The sequence below is a fragment of the Brassica rapa genome, chromosome A07 (genome assembly GCF_000309985.2).
Source record: "Brassica rapa cultivar Chiifu-401-42 chromosome A07, CAAS_Brap_v3.01, whole genome shotgun sequence".
NCBI classification, from domain to species: domain Eukaryota; kingdom Viridiplantae; phylum Streptophyta; class Magnoliopsida; order Brassicales; family Brassicaceae; genus Brassica; species Brassica rapa.
In genome coordinates this window covers 358,849-381,239 of record NC_024801.2, presented here as the reverse complement: position 1 = coordinate 381,239, position 22,391 = coordinate 358,849, and the positions used below count along the sequence as shown (strand labels likewise).

General features: G+C 32.4%; 1 protein-coding gene and 1 pseudogene across 2 annotated transcripts; one reads left to right on the top strand and one right to left on the bottom strand.

Moving 5' to 3' along the window:
• Positions 1-6,791: 6,791 nt before the first annotated feature.
• Positions 6,792-20,994, bottom strand: LOC103828253. 2 transcript variants are annotated; one of them, XM_033274413.1, is made up of 2 exons: positions 18,771-20,994; positions 6,792-18,728 (listed from the first exon to the last, which is right to left on the bottom strand). In XM_033274413.1, the coding sequence occupies exon 2, from the start codon at positions 9,529-9,531 to the stop codon at positions 8,419-8,421; it is 1,113 nt and encodes a 370-aa protein (XP_033130304.1). In that variant the 5' UTR covers positions 9,532-18,728; positions 18,771-20,994; the 3' UTR covers positions 6,792-8,418. The 2 variants fall into 2 exon arrangements, with proteins under 2 accessions (XP_033130304.1, XP_033130305.1); XM_033274414.1 differs by having other exon boundaries at positions 18,813-20,994.
• LOC103828195 lies at positions 19,757-21,519 on the top strand (annotated as a pseudogene).
• The last annotated feature ends 872 nt before the right edge of the window (positions 21,520-22,391 follow it).

Below are 22,391 nucleotides of genomic sequence, written 5' to 3'. Positions count from 1 at the left end.
TTTAAACAAAACTGTTTCTATTATCCTCTGAGTTTGAACATTATAAAGGTTGTTGTGACAAAATTATAAACAGTAAAGATGGTTAAATGTACGACATTTTGAAAGCAAGAAACATATGATCATATGAACTCTAGAAACGTTTTTAGGAGGCGTTAGTGATTTTAGTTTAAGATATGAAGCTTATTGTTGTTGAATATGCATTGTGATCATCTTTGTAGAAAAATATAACAAGAAAACAAAAAAAAAAGTGTTAGTCAAGGAAGTTAAGTCCATTCCAAATTCGATTTCCACTAGACATAAACTTTGAACGCTGCATTTTATTCAGCTGACCATACACATAACCAATTCATAATTACAAAATTTATTGGGGGGATAGTAATGACGATTGATGGGAGAGGAAGTAGCATCAAAATGAATGAGGAGGTAGCAATCATGAAAGAAACAACCATATCTATCTGCAATTAGATATATTACATTCCTTCTATTATTCATTTTATTAATTTCAGATATCTCAAACTAACCAGTGGTTTTATTTAGACGAATGAATTCCAACTACTTTGGTGGTTGAGAAGAGTCTAAGAGGCTCATTCATCAGAAAACAAAGAGGTTGTCAAAGAATGATGACCATTTACTAATGTCCCCATGAATAACTCTGGATTGAAGATGATCTTTTACCATCTCAACCATATATCAGTCTATGTCGGATCGATTTTATATCGACCATAATCTATATATCCTTCAATCAATTCATCAGTAATGCGGCTAATACAAGATCTAAAAATCATAGATTTTATGTCTTCTGAACTTAAATGTGTTTGTATAAGCAAATGCTGAAACAACGACATGACACCAGATGATCAGAACTATGCAAGTACGAGAGTTACTGACTTGTGGCAACCAAAACCGTTTCAAGTAGTTCTTCAGCAGCTGCTTTAAGGTCATGTCCACCATCAGTGATTTTTCTTTTATGAATCAATCCAAGCTTGAGGTGTAGTAACCCTCCCGAAGAGGTAAAATGGTCAAGATCGACAAAATTAGAATTTAGAGCCGAGCTTTTGGGAATCTAAAGTATCTGGAGGAATGTTGAGTTTTGATCACATAAAACTTGACATGATTCAGAGAAAAGAGAAGATTGGTTGAGCATCAACTTGGTGGTCGAATCGCGGGCGATAAAGATCGAGCGAGAAGTTTTAAAGTACAAGATGGTCAAAGAATTGATCATGAGTGAACCATGAGTCGAATAAACTGCTCGATCATGGTTAGACAATATAATAGATTGATCAAAAGAACGTTTTGGAAGCATCATGTTTTTGAAAGACGACATTTTAGAAGCTCGACTTTTTAGAAAAGCGACGTTTCTTCAGCACGAAGTTTTCTGCAAAACTTCGTATCAGTAAAATATTATGTTGGAAACATAATATGTCGGAAGCAGGACGGGAATTAATAAGGACGAGAAGCAAGCAAGACGGGATCGAAGCATGATGGGAAAATCCGAAATATGATGAAAACCTTAATTTTAGTATTTTGGAATTTCTCGGCGAAGGCGGAGGCTCGGGAAATATTTTTCGTCAAGGTCAGCATTTATTAAAAACATCAGCCATCAGAATGGGAGCAGAAAAATATTCAGGATTGATCGCAGATCAGAAATTTGCCGGAAAGACAAAAATCAGACAAATGAACCGAGAAGTTCGAGGTGTCTCGTTGCATGGGTTAAGAACATTGTGTCAACCATCGAACAAGCTGAGTTTCTACAGAAGCTTGAGGTGTCGCCTTGCATGGAAACAGTACATGCAGCCTGACATGTAGAAGCACGAGGTGGATCGACCAAGCACGAGGTGTTGCTGCGCATGCAACCGAAGCCTGCTGATCGACATGTGTGAAATGTTGTGTCGCCTTGCATGAGTTCCAGTCCTGCGGAATGCCATCTGGACGTGGGTGTGTTGTCCTGAATGTGATTGAGACATTCAGCCAACCATGTGGAGCACGAGGCACCGCCGCGCATGCGTCCGGAGCCATGCAGAACGACACACGGGCTGCCACCAACCTGAAGCTGATTGGTTGCTGTCTTCTATAAATATGCACACACTCTCTTCAGTTTCATAAATCCACAACTGTCCAAAGGAAGTTAAAAACTTGAAAGAAAAGTTGAAAAAGAAAGCAAGAGTTTCCGAGATATTTCGAGAGTTTTAGAGGGATTTCGAGGTAGTTTCTCTACTGATTTCGAGTCAAAGCCTAGGGAAGGTTCTGTCCAACTGAAGGTTAGTCAAGTGAAGATATGGGAAGCAAGTCAACATGGCTAGAGAGAGATAGAGAGAGAAAGAAGGTGGTCGATTATGAAGACCGATACTCTACCGAGAAGGCTAGTTCTGTCCAATCGATGATTCTCTACAAATGTGACGCGGAAGCTCAGTCCAGATCAGTCCGTTCTTTGATGGTCAAGAGGAAGTGCTGTTCGGATTTAGTTCAGTTACACGGGTTCAGACTAATCGAAGTTCTGAAGCTCGATATTCCGCCGAGAAGTCCGAAGAACTGTCCAGAAGCTAGAGAAGGTTCAACTCGAGTTTATTTCAGTCCAGACCAGTAGCAGGGGAGGTTGTGTCCAAGTCAAGATCAGTCCAGTCCAGTCAAGTCGTCTATTGGGTTTTGGCCAAGTCTTCTCTGATCAACCAGCTGCTTCTCGCCTAGAACATTGTGAGTTGGTTTGTTTGAATTCCACTTGAAATTTAGGGTAGATCGAGTCTGCATAAGAGTAGAATACTCACATTATTGCATGGTAGAGTCCTTAGGCTTATTTTAATTATGGAATCAGACTCAGTTTAGCATGGACTAAGCTGAGATGAAAGGAATTAAGGCTGAGTTAATATGGAAAAGATGTGATCTGTGAAGCTAAAACATTTTTGATACATCTTACATGAAAAATGGAACCAAGCATACAAACATTTGTATGATCCTAAAATAGCTAGGCCAACAACATCATATGATTATAGGTCCACTAGTTTGTGCAATATGATTTACAAAATGATTCAAAAAATTTAGTAAAGAAGATAAAAGCTTTCCTTGACAAAATTGTTGTGCACAAAAGAGAAATTAACTTCGACGAAAGTAAGAGAAAAAGTATGATTGAAAAAATACCCATTTAGAATTATTGATTGTGTGAACATTATAATTTCAATCAGTTAACACATATTTATACTAGCCTCTTTTTCCTATAGGAAAACATCTTTATTTTACTAAAGATACTTTTCATAATCCAAAAAGCATATTGTACTAAACGAATGTCATCTTTTAATGGTACACAGAGGTTTAAGTCACTTCCACAATCAATAAAAGAATATCTGAATCTCAAAGAGCCTTCATAACATCCTAATTGTGCTTGACCTAACGCACTCGTTAAAATCAAAGAAACGAGTTTCACATAATGATTTGGTGATAAAGACATGCATCACTAAAGCATATGATGTCTGACTACTCTTTTCTTGTATGTGCGGTTCGTACGTTCCAACTCCGATAACTCCTGGTTGAACAGGGCCAAAAGCTCGTTTTCCTTGTTGCTTCTAGTATTGCAATGCATGCACTTGAAACACAAGAAAAGAAAGTAAGTAAACTAAAAAGAAAAATATAGTCAAAAACACCTAGACTATTGGTGATTAGAGTCCACAGAAACAACACCAAAATTTGATATTCTCAAATTTACTAGTGAGCTACTGTTTAATTTCAAAGGGCAATGTAACACTTAGAGATCAAATCCATAGAGACTCTATGTTTCACACAATATACTTGAATTTAAGACTAAGCTAGATTCGGGAAATCCAAACAGGTAAGTCAGAATTGCAAGTTATAGAATGTTATGGGTTGATGAAGAACGATTCTTGAACTCAGATTACAATTATCAAATCAATCAGCTCTCGTTGCAGACACTATCTATGTCTAGATACTAGAATTCCAAATATCTTTGCAAATTCATAAACTAAATAAAGCATTAAGAAAACTCTGATAAGTTCACTAAATCCCTAAATCATATCTCTTTGTGATTAGTTGTTTAGCTCATCAAAGATAATTTCTGGTAATCACTATGCTGTCGCATCTATGAATTATCATGTAATCAGGATTCTAGTTAATTACTCTAGAACATAACATTAAGATCAATCAGTGATAGACCATGGATTTTACCCACTTTTAGCCATGGTTTATATAGGTTTTCAGAGTCTTTTATATGTATCCGGACCCTTTTTAGGGTAATTACAGGTTTAGGTACTTACTTGAGGAAAATTATGTTTTTGGGGCAATTTGGGGCAATTTGGAGACTTTTTGAGCTTTGCTAGAAACATAGAAAGAGTCGATTACTGAGCCAGAATGTCGACTGACGATCACCAGGAATAATCGGTTGACGGTGAGTTGTTACCATCGATCGACAGCGGAGCCATCCGAGTTAATGACTAATTAGAAGATTGCAAGTTTCACAGAAGTCCTAATATTTACATTTTAAGTCTATGGCCGCCTGTTAGGCTATATTATTACGTGTATCATTTGAGAGGAAGACTTGCCTAGAGACCTTTTAGACGTAGTTTGGAGAGGAGCAACCCATTCCACCATTGAAGAGGGAGCTTAAGATTGGAGAGAGAGATCTAAAATGCATAACAGAGAAGATCATGAACTCCCTTGCTTTCTTTACTTTGTTTATTGTTTCTCTTACTATTGTTTTACTTAAGTATTATTCAGACCATCATAACCATGTTTCTTATGAATATGTCTGAGTTGTCTTAGTGTTAGATTTAAGTTTCCCATAAGATTGATATATATATTGCTAACTAAACTATTGCTAGGTGTTTAAAATATAGTTTTTCATCTAGTTGTTCTTAATGCTAAGTTTACGATTGATCACCCTTTAACTTGGATCCTAGGATTAATTGAGACAAGCCATAGCTTGACTCAATACCTGAAACTAAACTAGTATGATCTAACTGACTAGATACACACGAAAGTTGGTCTAGTAAATTAGAGAAAGCTCGTAAAGCGATACACACGAAAGTTGGTCTAGTAAATTAGAGAAAGCTCATAAAACTTTCTGGAAGAAGCGTCGATCGACGCGACAATCGTTGTGTCGATCAATATTTTGAAAGGTGTATCGATCGATATTCTTTAAGAATACTCAATCAACACTTTCTCGTGATTAATATACAAAGGTTGAAATCTGAGATCTAGATATTGAAAATCTATTTGATATTACCTAAGTTTGAGTTCGAGAACAATTAATACTACCCCTAAAACCCCAAATTAAGTTGCTTACTCGTCATACCTAAGAAGATACATGAATCTAGCTATTTCCCCAATTGTTAACAACCTTAAATCAAACCAATCGAGCAATTGCCTTGCTCACCAATTCATTTACTGCTTATAACCTATTAATCTAGCTTTATTTAGAAGACTATAAATCTACTGTGTAATCCTAGAGTCTCTGTGGATTTGATCCTTAAGTACTACATCTGAACCTTTTATTTGAGAGAGTAATTCACTCGTTAGGGCAATTTGAGTGATATCTATCAGTTACGAAGAAATTTATAGATACCCGTAGTAATTCTATCAACTTAGCAATTAATCCTAAATCTTAGAAATCTCTAAATATAACAGGGTGATTAGTCAGACAAGATCAAAGAACGCATAAATGAGTCTGGATAAATTGTATTAAGATAAAATAGAAATTCTGAAGTTTCAAATCAATCTTTGAATGAGTGCTGATCTTTCTATTCAAATCACTCTATAATTTAATTCGGGGTCGCCTAAAAAGTGGCTTAAGAAAACATAATATAGGTAAAAATACGATTAGAATCTTCTCTTCAAATAAGGAAAACTTTTGGGTTTTGTGTAATTTTTGAAACATCATTAAAACATGTCAGTTTGTTAACTTGAGACGGGTGCCGACCGATACCAAACTGAGTGTTGATCAACACCATAGTGACAGATCGACTCCGACTTTAACTTTTCAGCTTCAGTTCTCTTCATGATCCAAATATCTCTTGAATCTCCAAAATGCACCAAATCGTACCTGAACCTGCAAAAGTTCTAAAACCAACTCGAAAATCATATAAAGAATCTAAATAAGGACTTATAACATGGACAAATTCCATAAAACCATGATATATATTATTAGATGTAGATTAATACATTCTTGACTTCAAACATCATATATCACTTGTTTTACCTCGTGTTGCAGCATCTATCTATTATTATATCTAAACATTTTTCTTCACTATATTTAAATGAATAAGTACTAATAAATAATGGCCTATTATCAGAACCAATCCAGGATGGTTGATAAATACAAGCAGATGATTACATATCAATGCAGTCCTAATTAGCCACTGCTTTATAAATCTGAGATTTAATTTTAAACTTATATTTATTACCAATACAAGTAAATCTTCCCTATATTGTTTTGAATCATGAAGCCCGGATAACAACAACATATGATTAAATAAGGAAAATGAGGCTTATGACCTGATAACTCTTAACTCCTTCTCATAATTGCCTTTAATATCATTGAAGTCCTGAAATATTAGTTGAGGTTTTGCTGATAAACTCGAGTAGCAGCAAATATATAAGTTTTCGCCAATGAGCCTGACGATAATTCAACATACATGTCAAAAAGTATTTCTGCCATCTTTTACATATATGTTTGAACAATAGAAAGAAGGATTTTCCAAAATGAATCTTGACCTCATCATTTATATAGATGGCTAGTCCACCACTTCCCCTCCTTAGCAGATACTACAACAGAGTGAGAATATTTTTAGTTCTTTTTAGTTCTTTTTTTTTTTTTGTCAAACTTAGTTCTTTTTCTACCTTATATACACACTTATCTACATTCATGATTTATATGAGAAGCATAACATCAGAATTTTGAACTCTCCTAATATCCTTCAGATGTAGAATTATCAGAGGTATTTCTAACTTTTGACAATTCCAAGCAATATCATCATTACTCATGTGGTGTGTTTGAGAGTAACAACAATACCATGAGCACTGGTTGATTGAGAATGGTATGTAGAAGACGAGCATATTTCTTGCCTTTAAGAGGATGAATTGAAGGTTTATCCTCCATATATGCTTCTAGAGCTTTCCTTTCACCGCATGTTCTCCATAAATAATAGCAATTAGTTGCAGCATTGGACTTCCCACGCTTCTACCTCCACTCTTCAACCCGAAGACTCCTTTCTCCATTATTTCCACATATCCACCGATTGCGGTAATTCTTTCTTGTATTGTCGCATTGGCTCTTGTCTCTGTCAACTCCACAGATGCAGCAGAAGAGCACTCTGGAAAGATTTCACAACCATGTTTTAAACACTATTACAAGTTGTACCGAACATCTGTAGCCTACTGTATGCCTACTGTATCAAAAGTCAAATTGTCATAGCTGAAACTAAAGGATTGGTAAGGGGTTTTAATTAGGGTTAATTGGTTTGTACATGTTGAAATACAAGAACAGAGTTATATGATTCATCAAAATTCTTGGGTAAACACAATACAGAACTCATGCTTTTATCTTTGCAAAAAGACATAATGGTGGGATTTAACTAGAGTTCATCGATATTTTTGCCTACAGAAGTAGTATTGTCTTCGTAGTACCATCTAATAGCTTTGGTTTATTCTTTTCTTGTATGAATCTTAAGATCAAGCTTTGATCGTGAATACCATATTTGGTACCCGTCTGATCAAGCTTGGATTTATTATTCTTCTGTACGAACTACATACGCCAAATTATATGATGCATTTTACATTTCAAAATCCGACACTTTCCAGTAATAATGAATAAATTCCTTGCAAAATAATTCCAATGGCTACTATTTGTTTGTTTGTTTTTGTTGTCTATTCATGTTAGTCCGTATCTCTTTTTTCTACATGTTGAAATTTATTTTCATAAAAAAAAACAGTATCGTACTACGAAATAGGTACAACCTAAATTTTGTTTGATAATGATAATTTTATGAGAGGCGTTTGTTACCTTACATATAATTTTATCGTAATTAATTTTAAACTTTGGTCCAAGAAAAGTTTTATTTTGTAAAATTGAAAAATCTGATATTGTGATATTTTTTATCAAATTTATAAATGTCATTAATGTTAAGATTCTAATTTAATTACTAATATTCTAATTCTATATCACTATATCAGTAATTTAATTTAACTATTTATTCTGAATTTTTACAACCGAGGAAAAAAAAGTCTTTTGCTCCTTGGGTGCGGCACTTCAGGTTTTAAAATTGTATTATCTAATAGAAAAAAATGACATTTAAAACAAAAGATATATTATAAATAGGTAATCCATCTTGCCACTAAAGAATTACAATGTAGTAATAAAGAACAAACACCATTTTTTATTCAGAAGCAAAACACAACTTATAAAACTCCAGAAGACGGTCAAACATGCGAGGAGGAGGGGTCAGGAAAGAACTTGCGAACACAAACATGTTTTCCATCAATAGTGAACTTGTTTTTGTTCATTGGAGTCACGATCTCTTCAATCTTGGACGCATATTCCATCTTCAACACCATCCTCGCAAACAAGGGCTGCTCATTCTCTTGCACTTCTTGCATCACTATGGATTCTATCACTTCTCCAAACTTCCTCGTGAAGTGAACTCTAACCTCCGATTCAGAAATTGGATATCCTTTGGAAAACGTCAGAAACACCGTCCTATCATCCGCCGGCGTCACCTCTTCCTCGTCCTCCTTGTTGTCCGCCCCCTTTGTCTCCGTCACGGCCGCCTTTGCTTTTTCTTCAACAGCTGGAGAAGGAACCCATTCTTGTGGAGCACTCACATTTAGAGGGGTTGATCGTCGAACACTCGACCTAATAGAGGTTCGTTGTTGAACATTCGACCTACGAGGGATCTGTTGTTGAACATTCCTCCAGCTAGGGGTTTGGTGTTGAACACTAAACCTAGTAGGGGTTTGTTGTGGAGCACCCAACCGGATCTTCTTCATCTCCTCAATGACTTTTGCCCTCTCTAACGCCAGCCGTTGCTCCTTGTAGCCCTTCTCGTATATATCGTCGAAAGCTCGGTTGCAGACATCGTTCAAATTTTTTGTCACTCTAACGAGAATAGTGTCGCGGTACTGAATGATGTAACTGAGAGTGAGATTACTATTAGTTACACCTTTGAGAAAAGGAATAACCACCTCATCATTGTTGTTGTGGTTAAGGAGGACGAAGCTTGAGTAGTTTTGGTTGTATAAGATACTTAGACACACACCGACTTCGTTGGCCACCGCATCGATTAACATGTCTTGTGATGAGACAAGACACGCGACCAAGTTGCGTGCGAAGCCAAGTTGCTCGACCACGAGGAGAAACGCAATCACTTGAGACGATTGGTTCATGTCTCGTTTTAGAACAAAGACGAGGCGAGTGAACAAGTCTCTGTCGATTTTGTGGAAAGAATGGAACTCGTCTCGAGTTACCTCCACTTCAAACAAAGAAGAATCAGTTGAGAAAAATGGAGAAGGAAAAAGAGAAGAAGAATAAGCCATGATATTTCTTAGATTTTTTATGGTGGTGGTGAAATGATCTTTGTTGTATACTAAGTTTAAATAGATGATTTTCCAGTCAAATTGGTCAAGATGTGCAATCTTTTTTTTCTATAATATACTTCCTCGGTCATATCTCTTGTTAATGAGATTGAAAGTAATATACCTTCTGATAGAAAGAGTATCAAGGCTTCGTTTAACTGATAGATCATGACCCTTGGATCATCACGGATGATTCATCATTCATCTCCAAACCCTGTATTCCAACATTTTTTTGAATAATTTCCTTTTTATAATTCTTTCTTTTATGGAAAATCCTAAATCTTTTCTGACTTCTGAAGCAAAAATAAAAACACCTCATATATTATTGTATATATATATATATTACAATTTTACTAAATTAAATTAAAATTGTGAGGTTGACAATTGATGATATCTTTCTGTATAAAGTATGGTTGAATGTATTTTTTTCTTTCTCTTAATGTACAATAATAGCATTTCAGTTTTTGAATAATATAAATAAATAACATTTTCTTATATAGAATTGTTATATAGTAGAAGATTTGTACGAATGTAAACGATTACATACTTTTTAATCTAGAGTATCCCGAAGTTATTGAGGGGGCTCAAATTAATTTCCAAAGAAAAATGTAATCCACATATATACCTTCTTTCCGGTATTCAAATGAATTGTAATTAAGAAGCACATATTTGTGTGGCCACACGATCGAGTATTGTTAAGGGCCTTTGAAAAATTGCTTATCAATCTAAAACTCACATGTTATTAGACCATCATTGTGTGGCTAGATTACTTATACTGCTAAAAAAGTTACAAACTGGATTTTTTTCTTATGGATAACTTCTCTATAAACAACCATGATCCTCGGAACAGTCAAAGTTGCATTCTTATGAAAAAGGTAAAAAAATATAAAGGTCAGACTACTAGAAGTAATTTTATTTAAAATATTAATTTGATAAAAAATCTTATTTCTTTGTCAAATATAATTGTTACTCTGAGTAAAAGTTTTAGAGTCATAATGTTTCTAGTGCTCTCTTTGAATTTTAATATTCCATGTTTGATAGATTAAGTGATTCTTGCATTGCCCATAACAAACCATGGTACAATCTTGCCATAGCTTTTAAAAGCCCAAAATAGCACAACCAAAATAATTATCTTGGACGTCCTGATTTTAATTAAAATCAGAATGGCAAATTTTATAATAACAAAAAATAAGATAAAAGTTATTATTATTTTTTTATTTTTTCTTTAACTGTGAAATATCAATTTAGAACTTGTTCAAACCGTTCGTTAAAGAGAAATAAATGCCAAATTAATGAAAAATGGTGAATGCAACAAAAATAGCAGAGACAATCATGAAATATATATGTGAGGATACATATATGGGACCTGATGCCTTAACAACTCATTTGTATTAGTTAGGTAGGAATATTATTTGAAAAGATGTGATCTGTGAAGCTAAAACACTTGATACATCATATATGAAAAATGGAACCAACCATAAAAAAATTTGTATGATCCTAAAATAGCTAAGCCAGCAACATTATATGATTATAGGTCCACCGGTTTGTGCAATATGATTTACAAAATGTTTCAAAAAATTAGTAAAGAAGATAAAAGTTTTTCTTGAGAAAATTGTTGTGCACATAAGAGAAATTAACTTCGACGAAAGTAAGAGAAAAAGTATGATTGAGAAAAATACCCATTTAGAATATCTATATTGATTGTGTGAAAATTATAATTTCAATCATTTAACCCGTATTTATACTAGCCTCTTTTTCTATAGGAAAACATTTTTATTTTACTAAAGATACTTTTCATAATCCAAAAGGCATATTGTACTAAACGAATGTGATCTTTTAATGGTACACAGAGATTTAAGTCACTTCCACAATTAATAAGAGAATATCTGAATCTCAAAGTGCCTTCATAACATCCTAATTGTGCTTGACCTAATGCACTCGTTAAAATCAAAGAAACGAGTTTCACATAATGAAATGGTAATAAAGACATGCATCACGAAAGAATGAGATTTTTTAGAATTAACATTAAGAGCCTTCAGTCTCAATGGACATTTGAACAAATAGATTATGAAAACTGTGAAGTCTATAGAATATCGAGTTATTATATATGGAAATGTACAAGAAGGTATAAGGCTACAAAGGGTCTCTGACAGGTTACCCCTTATCTTTGTACCTCCATATAATAAGTGCAAATGTTTTGATTAATCTAATTGCAGATAACATTTGGTCTGAAAAAGGAAATTAAATGGTTATGGATTCTCTCCTATCTCATGACTCCTCTTTGCAGATGATTCTCTTTTTTTTGTCAAGCAAATACTAAGAAAAGCAGAGAAACTGAAGAAATTCTCAAAGAACATGAGCTTGCATCAGATCAAAAATTAATCCATCCAGATCCATAATCACTATCGGCTCAAATACACATGGTGCTACAGCTACAACTTAAGGACATTTTGAATATTCCAAATCATGGAATAGATATCATGGACGAGATGATAAATAGATAGGGCTGTTGAAACAATTTGAACATTAAAGAAAGAAATGTTTGAAAACATTTTAAACAAGGTTTGTCAACTAGGATCAAACTGGAGCACAAAGTTTATGTCATATACTGGAAAAGCGGACACTTACTAAATCAGTGAGGGTTTCAATGCCAGTTTTTTCAGTGTCTTGCTTTAAATTACAAAAAAAAAATAGTGGATGAAATAACATATATGTTAATGCATTTTTTTTGGTGCGAACCCGGATATCATAACAAAATTATATAATGGATTGCATGAAAACAAACTGCAATATTCTAAGGCTTTGAAATGGTAACACTTTGAACCGCACCACGCTGCGGTTAATATTAACAAAAATCTCTACATTTATAGATGTAATTATACGCTTTTATTACTATTATAACAGTACAACACCTAACATGTTACCATTCAGACCCTGAAGGAAGAAGATTTAGGTTTTAAGGATTCATAAAGTTTTAATGATTCTCTTTTGGCTAATCAAGTATTAGGACTTCACAAACACATGAACTCTTTATTTGCACGACCAATGAAAGATTGATATAACAAAGACACAATTATATTGAACTCACAAATCAACCGTATGAATGAAGTTACATTGTTACTGGTTTCATCATCTTAAGAAAGGATTATGCACCATAATTGGTGATGGAGAAACAACAAAAGACTATAAAGACAATTGGATAGAAAGCAATCCCCCCGATCAGCTATATGCCATCAAATAGTCAATGATCTATTAGTTAGAACTTGATTACCTCCACAAGTAGTAGCCAACAATGGAATACCAATCTTATAGACAAGTTATTTTATGAGGAATATAGTAAAATAATCATATTAATCTAGTTACAATCAAAGATAAAAAGGATTGAGTTATCTGTAACTATACAACGTGTGGAGAAAGTAGTTATTGGACAAAAGATAAAACATCAAATCCATGATAACAAACATTAATACACCATATGGTGATAATGGACTAAAATCAATATTATGGAAGCTCTAGACCATGCCAAAAATAAAATATTTCATATGGAGGATCCTATCAAGAATTTGGGACAACAGCTAGATTAAGTACAACGGGTAATTTTACGGATATGTTTCGGAGATGTTGCTCGATACCAGAAATTATATCACATACTTTTTTTCATGTCTGATCTCATAAATGATCTGGAGAATGTCTGAAAGTACATAGAAACATTACCATCACATTATGTGGCGATCATACTATTTCAATCATCAATGTCCAAAACATACAAGGGCTATCCAATCTGAAAGTTTGCTTCCTTTTGGATCATGTGGAGAATATGGAAGTCAAGATGTAACCTAATGTTTCAAAATAACATCATCTACCAAAACGTTATTATGGAAGCACATATTGAGGTACAAAAATGGATCAACGATACAACCAAGCCTACAAGTGAATTACAGTACGAGGGAGAACCAGTCACTTGAAGTTCACCTGACAATGAAGACAAAAAATATAAATGGGCACAACCAAATAATGGGCTTGTTAAATTTAAATTTTATTCATATTTAAAAGAATCAGATTCAAGAAAATACATGTTCGATTGCAAGAGATCAAAACAAAAACACTTTACTTTGGGGAATATCATCGATTGGCAATGTGACGACGGTTGTGGAGGCGCTTTCTACTAATCAAATATGCAAAACAATAGAAAATGGATTTACATTCAATCACTTTGTAAGAGATTTTAAAGTGTTATTCGTAGATATCATTACAGAAAACTAATAAATGTTTGCATTGAAAATATTTTATTAGGATATCTATGTATGGAATCAAAATTTTTCATTATTTATTTAGATACACTAGGAGTGTAATTTGATATCAAAATATATTTTGAGTGAAAAAAACATGTACTCTCATTTCAGCTTTTGTTGTGTCAATCAAGTGGAAAACAATTCACTACAAAAAAAGAAATAAATTGAATCAGTTAAACTGTATCACATAATTAAGTGATTCTATTTCAAATCACTTATTTATAAATGAGACAAATAAATATAAATTAGCATCATTTATAATAAGTGATATTATTTTTAATTTATTTTGCATGATATATTTTTTTTTTGTATTTTGTATCACTTTACTAAAAATGATACTCTGATAAATAATTATATCAGTTAAATAAATGACATATTCATTAATTTAATTCAAAAATAAATGATATATTCATTGTTTTTTGTCGATATCATTTATTAAAATGATACATAGTTGTCATTTATTAAAATGATACATAGTTTACTTCAATAAAAAATTGATGCTAACTTAAACTATATTAATATATTTATCTGTGACATCAGTTTAATAAAATGATGTTATTTTAATTTTAATTTACATCAGTTAAAACATTTGAGTTAATGTAAAGATAATTTACATCAATAAAACAATGCAATTAATTATGTATATCCCAGAAGGAACCATTATCATAATTACTTGAACCAATATCGTTAAAAAAATAGATAAACAACAAAAGAAATAGATCACAATCTCGTAAGGAATATTTTTTGTGTTTTAACTACTTCTTTTTGCTACCTCAGTAAAACAATGCATGTTGTTCTTTGTCAATAACTAATATCTTCATCTTCCTCTTCCTCTTACTGTTTTTTTTTTTGATGAAATGTGAAATTTATTGATCAAGTAAAGAATATGCATTTACATTGGGTGAGAAAACTATAAGCTATGATCTATACAAAGAAAATGCTCGTAAAGACCTATGTGTTATCAAAAACCTCAAACCAACGCTGCATCAACCCGGCTAGCTTATGATCAGGTTTGTATCGAAGAGAACTGATTCGGTTCCGTATGGCCTTGTCGATGATTCGGATAGCTTGCTCTGTACTGTGATAACCTTTCTGATGTCTACGATCATTCCTCTCCTTCCACATGTAATAGATGCATGTCTGAAACAGCATTTGGACTAGTATCTTGTCCAAGCTGCTAAGAGTGTTTCTGGTAACAAATTGCAGAGTAAGACTCCAGTCGGGATTGATCCATCGCCCACACAGCCGTCCTGCAAGTCTATTCCAGACAGTGAAAGTAAAGGGACAAGCAAAAAAGATATGGTCCCTCGACTCATCCCTTTCTCCACACATCAAGCAACCTTGCTGTATGCCCCACGCCCTCATACGCACTCCAGTTGATAGTTGATCCTTTATTGCCAGCCAAACAATAAAAGAGTATCTAGGAACGCCCTGTGAAAACCAAACACTCTTGCTCAAGACCACCTTATTCTTCTTCACCCGTACTTGTTCCCAAGTTCTACTAGAAGAGAAGTGCGGTTTATATGTGTTCTCATCATGCTTCCAAAGCACCACGTCTCTACCATGTTCATCAAGTGGTACCCTTTCATTCTGGATACAGTCATGAAGTGCATGGTAATGCCTACTCCTGTGACCTCTGATGTTCCATTGCTAACCCAGAACTGCTTCACTAACTCGAGCGGTTCTCGCAACCCCAAGGTAGTACGTACCCACATCACCCGTGATATCCATGAGTCTCCCCATCTGCAACCAGTCATCATGCCAAAAAAATGCAGTGTGACCATCGTTAATCTCAAACCGGATGAATTGATAAGCCAACTCTCTCAACTTGAGAAGCTTCCTCCAGATCCAAGATCCTTTCCCATCCTCCCTTACTTCCCAAAACGAATCCTGGGAGAGGAGGTTTCTTCCCAAAAATAAATCCTCTTACTGTTTCAACTTCTTAGATTTTTTTTATCAGTTTTAAATTTATGGTTCTAAGTTATTCGACTCAAAACAAATTCTCAAAAAGAATCAAGCACTTATATAAGTCATTATGATGGCAATTTGTTTTTTTTTTCTTAGGAAGGATATGAAAGTTAATTTATGAAAGTATTATTTTCTTCCTTCTTCACTTATTCAATTTCTCACGTTTTGAGAAAATTACAAGTTTATAGGTCTTCTGTTTATAGCTTACAGATCTTTGGGAATGACCAGAGGTAAAAGTCGATACAACATTGATTTGAAAAATGGAGAAAGAGTAGAAGTCTTCACGCCACCAACGAAGATTGAAATATAGATACAAAGAACAAAAAGAAAAGAAAGAAGAAGAATATGGACTTAAGAAATTTCTATGGCCAATTCTGTTTATCTATTTATACATTTCTTTTTTCTCTATAAATTTATCCTCCTGCTTCTTTATTTTTTCTTTAATTTTTTGTTAGATTGTATTGTCACTGAAAAATAAATTTTTAATAAAAAATTATTTATCTTTTTTTCTTATCAAAATACTGTATAAACGTAAAATTTATTATTATAAATAATATAACGATTAATTTTTTTTTTAAATTCGTCTCAATTTAAATTTATTTATTAATCAATAATATAATTAATTAAAATCAATTATTGTAACTGATGCTAATATAAACATCAATTGATGTTAACTGTTAATATCATCTTTTTACAATTGGTACATATTAAAATCATCTATAGTAACTGATGTGAATTTTTTTTGCATCAATTATTAATAAAATGATGTAAAATTATTTGCATCACCACTTTCAGAGTCATTTTTTAAGTGATGCAAAACATTTTTACATCATTTATAAGTAATGCCAAAATAGAAAATAAATGATGTTAAACAGTGTTTTTTTTAGTGATTGAACTGTAAAATATTGTTTTTTAGAGTAAAAAAGTTGTGTTGGTTTCAATTAATTATTATTTTCTTTGGTTTGTTTACACTATAAATTTTCCACTCATTCCCTCTACTTTAATTTCTTCTCATTTACTTCAACACTTACCAATCACACTCTAGAAAAAATAACAAGGAAAAATCACATTTTTAGCTAAATTAGGTATTTCAAATCAATTTATCCATCATCATGGTTATTTAAACATTTGTACAATGATCTTCTATCATTTTCTTAATCAGTATAAATGAACTTTTGATAGAATAAAAGAAGAAAATAACTTTCTGATGGATGGTGTTTCTCTAAGAACTAGATAACTAAAAACAACAATTTTTTTTTTATTTCTTTTTGGTGAAAACGGCCAAAAAACCTTCAAATTACACCAAAAAAAAAACCAAAATAACTTTCAAATTAAAAAAAAGCCCAAAATAACTTTCAAATTCCGTTTAAACCATTTTAATCTCCAACTTTTGAAAAAAATTCATTTTTGACCTCAATTTTTATTGATCAAAATGTTTCAGATACACAAAAGGCAATTGTTAAATCGATTAAACATTGAATTTTGAGGTATCTATAACGGCTTGATCAACAACAAAAAATGAGGCTTAAAATAATTTTATAAAGTTAAAATTAAAATGGCTCAAATTAAAAAAATTCTGTTATTGTTTCGTTTTAAAATATATGAATTTTAACTTTATCTTTTGAGCAGGAAAAGTCTAATTGTGTTTTACTTAATTATTCTTTCAAAATAGGATCTTGGATCCTTAACTACAACAAGTGTGTGGGTGTGTCTCATGTAACAAATATTAACTAAAACACACTAGTTTTAAAGTTTGTGGGTGTCTCATGTAAAACAAACTTAAAGGACATAGAACTCTCTTATTATAAATAAATATGTTGGATCTAATTAGTGACTCGTATGTTACCAAGACGGCCAATGCATATATACCAAGAATTTTGGTCCGAGAAAGTCCATCTTGTTGGATGTTGTTAGAGTTCTCTACATACATCAGTGAAAGTCTTGAATTTAGATTTGAATTAACTTTACCTTTTGTTTTGCAGCTACAAGTTTAGTCTTAGATAATATAGATGCAATCGGTTTTTTAGATCATTTCACTATAAATTTGTTCTTAATTTATTATAAAAAGAATCTAAAGGTGAACTGAAAGAGAGAAAATACAAATAACTTAACTTAGTGGTTTTATTAAATAAATAACTAAGTAAAAAACAATTAGATTTTTCAAAACGAAATAAAAAACATGAACTTTAGTTTAAGCCATTTTAATCATCAACTTTAACAATTAGCCAATCTTAAACTTCAACTTCTGTTGATCAAGCTATTTTAGATACACAAAACCTCAATTATTAAATCGATTTAACATTAATTTTTCAGGTATCTAAAACGGCATGGCTAACTAAAGTTGATATTTAATATATACAATTTTAAAAAATTGAAGATTAAACTGGTTTTAACAAAAGTTAAAAATTTATTTCAACTTTTTGCCCAAGTTGATGGAATTTTTTTGGCTATTCTTTCTTAATTTTCGTTATTATTTTTAAGGAAAATTATTTTTTTAGGCCCAAAAAATTGTAATTATGTCCCATTAGGCTAATTATTATTTTTACCACGTTTGCCTCTAATGCCCTTTATTATTTTTGAAAATAAATAAATAAATAGTTTTACAATCTAAAAAATGGAAAATAGTAACTACTGATGAAATACATGAACTTGTGGTATTTTTTCAGTTCTAAAATTGTTTAAATCGTAATTTCAAATTATATTCTACATAAAGTAGAATTGGCATTCTACTAAGTAGAAAATAAAATCCACTTTCTTCATTGAATCTACTATGTTTAGAATACGTGATGTACGTAAATAATAGTACTCTAAAAATATTTAGAATACACATTCCGCACTTAACCTATCGCTCTAAAATCTATAGAAATCAGAATCTACATATTACTATAAATCTAAAACCTGTAAAAGTCTAAATCTACACATTATTATAAATATAAAAACTTGTAGAATACGAGTTCTACATATTTACTGTAAATCTAATACATGTAGAAATCAAAATCTATACATTACTATAAATCTAAAAACCTGTAGGAACTAAGTTCTACAGATTTACTGTATTTTACGAATAAGAATAATCAGTTCTGCAAAATATGGAAAGAAAATATTTGGAAATATTTTGTTTCCATATATGAAAAAATCAATTTTTCAAAAGAAAAAAAAAAGAAAAAAATTGTTGGACATAAAGTGTAGGTTTAGATTTATTTTCTTTTTGAGATTTTTTAATGTTTTCTTTTATTTTAATTACTTTAATTATTTATTATATTTTAATATTTACTATTGGTTTGTTAATTGTAATTTCGAATTTATAATTGAATTTAAGGGAATTATTGCCATTTTGAAAATAATTAACCTAATGAAACATAAAATATGTGAAATTAGTTTATGTTTGGCCTAAAAACAATTTTTCTTTATTATTCTCATTTTATCGAAGACATGTCAACAACAGTACCAAGTTAAAGTTTCATAAAAAAAAAGAAAAGGATGATTACTACTCGTAGAAGAACTCTCCTCAAGGTCATCATCCTCGGTGATAGCGGGTCTGTTTTTTTCTTTGTTTCTCTATTTATATGTATCTATGTATGTATCTGCTTCTTCATGGTGATTTAGTGATTAGATTCGTTCTGTTCGGTGTCGCTTCTTCGTGATTTAAAAAAATGTTATTGGAATTGAATTCGTTTGTAAATGGGAAGTTATGAATCAGATGTTGTTTGTTATCTTCTTCTTGTAGGCTCTTAGAGGAGACTTAGTTTCTTTAAGTGATGATACTGCTGCTAGTTAAGGTCATGTTTTATTTTCACTTGGTGGTTTCTCTAAGTAGTTTGTCTTCTTGCAAAAGAATATATTTGAATACTGACTTGACTCTTTGTACCATATTCGAAGAATGTGAAAAATTATTTATGAAAAGATCTTCACTCAGTAATCAGCAATTGAATCCACCGGACTTGTAATTTTGATGAATCAGTATCCTAAACTCTCTGTTAATTATGGTTTTCTAGAAATGGAAAGATTACATTTTTGGTCTCTATTAATTAGTATGTGCTCTTGTTTGGCTTTAACGTCAACGCCTTTGAGATATGTTAACAAGAAGTTCAGCCACCATTGGAGCCGATTTCTTGACTAAGGAATTACAGTATGAAGACCGCCTCTTCACTTTACAGGTTTGTGTTGTACCAAGTCAACTACTTTCTTTCTTTTGATTCTTCTTGGACTCGATTGAGTATGACTCCCAAGTTGCAGAGGTAAAATTAGAAACAAAGTTGAGCAGCTTCAGACTGATAATCTCTGCTGCTTCATCTTGTACCAATGGAAACTTTAGTTCTGTGGTGGGATAGTTGTGCATTTATTCCAAGTTAGAAATTTTTTATAATGTTTCCTAATGTAATTACAAGAAGGTTTTCTTTTGGCATGCATGAATAGACATAGGGTTCTACCATAAAGATAGTTTACATGTTATTCTCTAATGTTTAGTAACATACTCTGTTCTAGATTAAGAATTGATCCCCAAGTACTCTATGTACTGCTCTCTTTGTTTGACCATAAGAGCTAAGGTCTTGCTTCTTCTTTTTTTATAGATTCCAAAGCCTTGGTGTAGCTTTTTATCGTGGTGCTGTTTTCTGTGTGCTTGTCTATGATGTCAATTCCGCTAAATCATTTGAATATCTCAATAATTGGAGGGAAGAGTTTCTGATCCAGGTATGTGTGTGTATTCATGCTATCTTCCCACATGCTCCAGATGTCTTTATTCAAGTCTTGTTACTCTGATTTGCAGGCAAGTCCGTCGGATCCAGAGAACTTTCCCTTCATTGTCATCGGTAATAAAATCAATGTGGATGGTGGAAACAGTCGAGTAGTTTTAGAGAAGGAAGCTCGAGCTTGGTGTGCTTCAAAAGGAAACATTCCATACTATGAAACCTCTGCCAAAGAAGGCACCAATGTATAATACACTTTCATCTGTATCACCAAGGATTCAATGAAGAGTGGCGAAGAGGAAGAAATGTAAGTTTATATATTTTATCACACATTCTCTTTGCGGTTGATGTAATAGAGATTCTGTCTTAAAACTTGTGGTGTTTTTGGTTTGATGCTTGATTTTAGATACCTGCCGGACACAATATATGTGGGAACCAGCAATACACAGAGGTCAACAGGATGTGAATGCTAAGAAGGATTGTTTTACCTCTGCTCTCTCACCACCAGTTAGGGCTGTTAGTTGGGTTGGACCGCACCCAAATAGGCATTTATTTTTCCTGGACTCAAAGACACTCACACCCATATTTAGCCCACACCCAATAACACACAAACCCAATTTCACTCATCACCCAGTTGGACAACCCAAGCCCGCCCATTTATAAGTAAATTTTAATGTTAACCCAAATCTGTTAAACTCAATGTAAGCCCAATTTTAATATCAAATAACATCAAAATGAGATAGAAATATTCAACATTGAATTGAGTAATAAAGTTTTGAAATTTTAGACAACATTGAAAAATCTGAAAATAAATCTGATGTAAAATAATCTCAAAAGGTTGAGTTTTTTATAACTCTGTTTATGAATTCACTATATTCTAGTTTTGTGACTTTATCTACTCTCAGTTGCAGCCTGCAACAACAAAGAAAAAAGAAGATTCAACCTCAGATTCTTATACTGAATGCAACCACAATGAACAACAACATAGCAAAGAGCACTAGTGAGAAAAAGAAGAACATTGTGTTATAAATGTGAGGAAATATAACGTCAACATTATACACACCAAATTTGACAAAAGTTACGTGAATGTAAATCATGTGGAGCCCACCGTCACTGTGCACACATAGTAAATTCTACTTTTTACTTCTATATAAACGATCGATTTCGATCATTTGTAACTTGCAACTCATCTCTCTTCTCCTTCTTTATAATAAACTCTCTCTATCGTATATTTATCATATATCATTGTTAGCTCCTTTCTGCCGGTATAAAATTTCTCCCTTATTTAAATGTTTCAATGCTATAAAATTGTAAGTTATTTTATAACATGTTATCAGCACGATCACTCTGCGATTCGGTAAAATTTATATGTATCATATATACCCTACTATAATGGCCGGTATACCGCCTATATTACTATTTATTGTTTTGTAGTAATTGTTTTAATAATTATCATTTACCTATATTAATGTGGGCGGTATGTCGCCTCGTTAATAAACTTTGATTGTTATATACACTATAATAATAGGCTTGGCTGTGCTGGCTGCATAATTTATTTAATGTTATAATTTTTCTATCACCATAATACGATTGATATTTATTTGTTTATTATATTATGGTTATTATATAAATGTTTGGTCACCTATATAAAATATTATGAAATTTACGGAATTTGATTGACTGATTATTGCAATATTTTCAGATTGATTTTCGTTCATACAATTTAATCCCAACGGTCACAAAGAAAATTTTCAACATTTTTACCTTTCTCAAACGGCTATGAACAGTATTTTCATCTATAAATATACTCACTCTTCACTCATTTACTTCATCCAAAATATTTCATCTTCTCTCAAATATTTTCAAATCGCTT